Source organism: Tupaia chinensis, unplaced genomic scaffold (genome assembly GCF_000334495.1).
Source record: "Tupaia chinensis unplaced genomic scaffold, TupChi_1.0 Scaffold000113_1, whole genome shotgun sequence".
Classification (NCBI taxonomy): Eukaryota; Metazoa; Chordata; class Mammalia; order Scandentia; family Tupaiidae; genus Tupaia; species Tupaia belangeri.
In genome coordinates, this window is record NW_006159577.1 from 6,545,061 (window position 1) to 6,551,060 (window position 6,000).

General features: G+C 40.2%; 1 protein-coding gene and 1 long non-coding RNA gene across 3 annotated transcripts in view; one reads left to right on the plus strand and one right to left on the minus strand.

The window, feature by feature from the left end:
- The window catches only part of WDR11 (WD repeat domain 11), a 70,334-nt gene extending 66,899 nt beyond the window's left edge, over positions 1 to 3,435 (minus strand). For both annotated transcript variants that reach the window (XM_006143958.3, XM_006143957.3), the window contains exons 1-2: positions 3,295 to 3,435; positions 2,186 to 2,297 (exon numbers count right to left, since the gene is read on the minus strand). In XM_006143958.3, coding sequence (XP_006144020.1) covers positions 2,186 to 2,297; positions 3,295 to 3,380 — 198 coding nt within the window. In that variant the 5' untranslated portion in view covers positions 3,381 to 3,435. The remainder of the gene's footprint in view (positions 1 to 2,185; positions 2,298 to 3,294) is intronic.
- Positions 3,436 to 3,882: 447 nt separating this feature from the next.
- LOC102488615 (uncharacterized) overlaps positions 3,883 to 6,000 on the plus strand; it is a 32,180-nt gene continuing 30,062 nt past the window's right edge. Inside the window, exon 1 of the long non-coding RNA XR_003548657.1 lies at positions 3,883 to 4,408. This is a non-coding gene — a long non-coding RNA (uncharacterized LOC102488615). The remainder of the gene's footprint in view (positions 4,409 to 6,000) is intronic.

Below are 6,000 nucleotides of genomic sequence, written 5' to 3' on the forward strand. Positions count from 1 at the left end.
GATAGACTATTGATAAATGCTACAGCATAGATGAACCTTGAAAACACTAAACTAAGGGAAAGAAGTCAGGCACAAAAGGCCACATATTGTATGATTTCATTTATATGAAATGGCCATGATAGGCAAATCTTCCACAGAGACATAAAGTAGATTAGTGGTTGCCTAGGGATGTGGGGGGCAGTGGAAATGGAGGTTGATTGCTAATAGATACAGGGTTTCTTTTTGGGGTGATGAAATTGACTATATTTATGAGTGCAGACTCTGTAAATGTACTAAAACCCATGGAATTATACACTTTAAATGGGTGAATTTCATGGTATGAATATCTCAAGGAAGCTGTTATTAAAAACAAAAGTACTTCAAATCTCTAACTCCAATTTTGCCTTCCCTTCTAAACTTCAGAACATAACACAACCTATCATAGGTTGCATGTTGAAAGCTTAAACTCACTGACTTGACATGCACTCACTCTATCATAATTGGCAACACTGGCATTCTGTTACCTTAGGGTCATTTTCTTCTGAATCTCCCTTATTTATTTATTCATTTATTTATTTTTAGAGGTTTTTGCTATAGGGTGTGTCTACTCACCAGAGAGACAGAGATAGACAGAAAGTGAGAAATCACCCCCCGTGGGGATGGCCACGCTGCAATCCCTTCTCCTCCATTCTCCTCTCGGGATTTTGGGCACAAATACATACACCCCCAGGGTGAGTTTTAAGCTGCTGGGTCCAGGATTTGAACTGCAGTGAACTACATGGGAGTCCAGCAACGTAATCATTATGCCATCTGCTGGTCTCAACTCTCTCTTATATTAACTACTATAAAGGCTTTCAGCTTTACCTCTTACATTGCTCTTACATATGAGTCCTCCATGCCCCAGTCTTTTTTAAGGTCCTTAGAATTTCTTGCCAAAATTACTGCAAAAGTCTCCTAAATGATCTCACTGCTTCTGATTGGCTTTTTCTAATAGCTCCTCCACTACTGTCAAAGTTAGTTTTTTGTTGTTTTAGAGCTTTTTGCTATAGGGCAGGTACACTCACCAGAAAGACAGAGAGAGACAAAAAGCAAGAAATCAGCCTCCAGGGGGCATGGCCACACCGCAATCCCTTCTCCTCCATTCTCCTCTCGGGATCTTGGGCATGTACACACATGCACCCGGCTTGAGTTTAAGCTACCGGGTCCAGGACTCAAACCACAGTCGACTACATGGGAGTCCAGTGACATAGCCATTACGCCAACTGCTGGTCCCTCAAAATTAGTTTTTCTAAAGTGCAAACAGAATTATATTAATCTCCTATTTAAAAATCCAAACTCCTTGGTAATCTTATAAAATCTGCAGGACAGCTGGGCAATCTGTCTTCTCTTTCATTATTCTTACAAGAGTACCCGTTTTTTTAGCTAATTTTATGGCGTACTACTTATGTCTGTATACTAGTTTTTTTTTTTTTTCCCCCACAATGTTCTTTTCCTGATATTTCACTTGGCTAACTACTATTTGCTAGTTCCTAAACTGGAAATACTTCTGTGACCCTCAAATTTCTTGTCTCCACAACTAGATGCTAGATAGCTCCTTATCTTCCCACCCATACATTAAGCAAGTTTCACTTACTATCTGAGGGCTTTCATCACTACATCCTTACCCATAGCACATTCTAAGTGCTCAAAACTAGTACAGATGGATATTCTGGTAAACAGCAGAACTGGTGTTTCTCCTCACCTCTAAAATGAGCTAAAAACTAGCATTAAATGACTCATTCTAGATTGACATTAAATCACATATATGTATAAATGCTAGGCAATCCCAATTAAATGATCATATTTAAAGCTATTCAACATTTCCCAATGGTCCCATAACTTAGTGGTTTAGAGAGCTGGATCCTACAGGGCCTACTATAATCTGATTCATGACCCCAGAGGCTTGAAAACCACACCAGGTGCACGTGTGTGCCTCAAATCCTAACAAGATGAAGAAGTGGAGGAGAAAAGATTATGGTGCGACCAAACCCCATTGGGAGGTACTTTCTCCCTCTCCATCCTTCTGGCAAGCACATGTATGCTCTGACAGTTTTTTTTATTTTTTAATCTGTTCAATTTTTATACATATGACTTAATGAGGACCTAGTGACATATCAAACTTCAGACTAGACAACATGTTTTAGGGTCAAAGTGGGATATGACTTACCTTGACAACATCAGCTTTATGTTTTTCTAAAACTTGAAGAGTTTGGGCAGTATTAGAATCAATCACCACCACAAGCGAATGACATCCATAAGCAATTAAACCTTGCCAGCCCCTAACGAAACAATAATGTTAAAATTTAAATTAAAAAAACAAGAAAATAATTTCTCTCTTGCCATCTTGAATAAATGATAAATCTCACTCAGATGTTACACCAATAAAATTATTTTAATGGCCAATATTTAACATTATCTCTTTTAAATAGAAGATCTAGCTAAGCTTAAAGGTGCTTTTTGAAATTTATTTTTTCACTCAGAAAAAAAAAGATTCTAAGAGCTGCGCATAGAGTTGCAAGGATATATAAAGCAACTTCCACAGTTTGACTATCTTTAAGAATACAAGCCTTGTCTTATTTTACTTGATTTTTTAATATCCACAATGTTCCTGGGTTAAGTGTCAGTACTAGTCCCAGTCCTTCCAACCAGATAAAAGACTAACACTGGACAGGAGGTTGCAGTCCTCTTGTCAACATTCCCAGCTACAGCTACAGAATTTTGCTTTACCCTCATCTAATTATTAGTTTTTAGAGCTGTAGGAAAGAAAGAGTGAAACGAGTTGTCCTGTCATTGATAGGCATGTCCAACACTGGAGGAGCCAGAAAAGGTAAGTGAAGACAGGTGAGAGAACACACAGGCGCCTAGCACAGGGTCTAGCACATTGTTAAGTGAATACAGGAATAAACAAAGATGAGAGAGAGAAAGAGAGCGAGAGGAAGGACAGGGAAAGACAAAGACACTGAACCAAAGGTGAAGAGAGACTTCTGGAGTTTGGAGGAGAGGTAGAGACAGGAATGGGATGGTAAAAGAAGATGCAGAGAAAGGTGGTGTAAAACAAATACGGGAAAAGAAGACAGAAGTATTTACACAGGTTAATTTCCCAGAAAGGGTATTTACTACTTTTATAACAACAACAATCTATCATTTAAAGCAAAATCTCATCGTGGAAGGGCGGCACCCTGCCAGCAAGGCCAAAGTAACCAGGGAAAGGGACCTCTTGTTCTCTCCCCACCCCCTCACAAATTCCCGGCCGATCCTAGAAGGCCAGCCCCTCACCAGTCCACTGCCGCCTTGTTGTGGGTGTTGAGGGCCCCGGTGAGTGTTCGCGCGGAAACCTTGAAGTTCACAGGGTAGGGTAACATCGCAACAGCTACTCCGGAGCCTTTGGTGCCGGTCGGCAAGTAGGAAGCGGCGGACACCGAGCGTCCGTCTTAAATAGAGTCCGGGTGACCCTTAGGCGCTGCTATCAGGTTCCGCTGAGTCCAAGGTTCCACTGTCCCTGGGTTCCATTGCCCTGGATCCCGCCACTCCTGCCCAGGTAGTTTTGCTGCGCCGCGCCAGTAAGGGCCCTGCTTGGAAGAAGAGGTTCTGCCTCCAGTCATGCCTCTTTTCTTCGGGGTGGAACTGCGTAAGGGCTCTATGCACTTTTGTAAATCGTTAAAAAAGAAAGAGATAGAAGTCCCGATTAGCCTTTTTTTTTTTTTTTCCCCACCCTCAGTTGGCCTTTCTGCCTCTGACCAGTTCCTTTAGTGCAACTACCTGGGCCTTGCATTGTCTTAGCGTAGGGGGGATTACTGGTGAAGACGGTCTCCACTTTCATGGAGTTTGCACATAATAAATAACTGAATAAGATGAACTGAAAGAAATGGAGAGAATGAATAAAATGACCCAAATATAACCAATTTTCAAACATAGGTAGCATTCCATTTCTGATCTTAAAAATATTCCCTCTGCACTTGTGGAAAAAAGTAGCACAGTGCCGGGACTAAGTGATCCTTTGCCAGTTTGTTAGGTTAGCTTTCATATTGAAAATGAAAATCTCTGCCACTCTCCTTAGAGTCAGGCCCAATCTTTCCCTCCTTTGTTGTCAGCATATTTTTAGGAAACTGTAATACAAGGTAATAAATACAACCCATAAGGCTTAAGAATTCCCCTCAGAAAGGAACTAAGTCCAAGTCTCCCTTTTTCACCAAGTCTTAGCACCCTTTCTGGCATACGATTGGTCCTCAATGAATGATTGATGGTGCAGTTGTTTCAAATGCCCATTATACATGTAAGGTCAAATAGGATTCAGTGCAGAAGCTGGCAGATGGAGGTGGACAGCAGGTACCCAGACCTCCCATTTCCTGGTAAGAAAAAGCCTCTTGAAGGAAGAGAGATTAAACCAAAGGTAAGCTACCTCGAGGATATGAATATTGAATATTCAGGACCAGGACCAGCTGGGGTTGGGACAGCAATATGTTTCTCATGGTACCAGAATGTGCAATTAAGTATGCTAATGGATTTTTATGGCCTTTTCTGAAGCATCTGTCTTGGCCAGTCTGGAAAACAGACTATTGGATGCACTGGATAATTGATCTTTTTAATAGGACAGAATCTATGCCTCTCTTTTATCCCTGAAAAGTTTCCATTTCACCCCATGCCTGATGACAGAAATTCCGACACCTGGTAATGTGGGCTCAGGGTATTCTGCCACTGCTAAATCATTTATCACCCTAAAGACAACACCCCCACCCCCTTTTGTTTTCCTCTTTCTTTTTAAGTTAGTGAAGATAAGGGTAGGTGAATTTCTGCATCCTACTCTGGGTGAGAGAAGCAGAAAAAGGGAATAAAAACAGAAATATATATAACTACTTTATAGGCAAACTTTCCAAGGTCACATCAGAGGGAACATCAGTAAAGGGGTTTGAGCATGGATGGAGATGCTGAGGATGAAGTTGATGAAGTCAGTAGCTTACTATTGAGCATTTGCCAAGTGCCAGGTCCTGTGGTAAACTTTTTATGTGCATCATCTCATTTAATCTACTTAAAGTCACTAGGATAATTTCACAAAGACCTATGACAAAATTAAAGCTCACAGAGTTGCCCAGGGTTGTACAGCCAGGAGAAGGGAGAGCCAGTGTTGGAGTCTGATTCTGAAACTGATGCTTTTGACTTCTGAGAGCACCACATTGCTATCCATGGCGTAATCTGCTTCACAGCCCAGTTGGAATGAGATCCAGCTTCCTGGGAAACATATATAGTTCATTCATTTTATATGTAGTATTTGGTGGGTTTTAGTAGTTTTTAAGAATTCTATAATCATCAATTTTAGGATTAGCAGTCATTCTCCAATTTCTTGCTTCTCTTCCCTCAGCTCTAGGTAACCAGTGACATACGTTCTGCCTCTGTAGATTTGCATATTCTGGATATTTCACATAAATAGAATTATACAACATGTGTTTTTTGGGGGACCTGGCTCCTTCAACTTAAAAAATTTGTCCATGTTGTATATAGAGTTACTGTATTCCTTTTTATTGCTGAATAATATTTCATTGTTTGGGTGTGTGATCCGTTATTTATCCATTCGTCAGATAATGGATATTTGAGTTGTTTCTACTTTCTGGTTATGACTAATAATGCTACGATGACATTCCTTACATATTTTTGAATGAACATGTGTTTTTATTTCTCATGGGCATATACATAATAATATAATTGCTGGCGTATAGGATAACTTTGTATTTAACATTCTGAGGAACTGCCAGCTGTTTTCCAAAGAAGCTGCATCATATTACATTTCTATCAGTAGTTTATGAGAGTTTCAGTTTCTTCATATCCTTACCAACACCTGTAAATATCTGTTTTTGTTTGTTTTTATAAGAGCCATGCTCACACTGAATTTTCTTCTTTGGGCCCTAGGAAGTCATGAAGACATTGTTATGACTTTTGGTAGATTATTCAACCTCTTTTAACCTCCTTTTCTTCTATTATTTCAGGGAA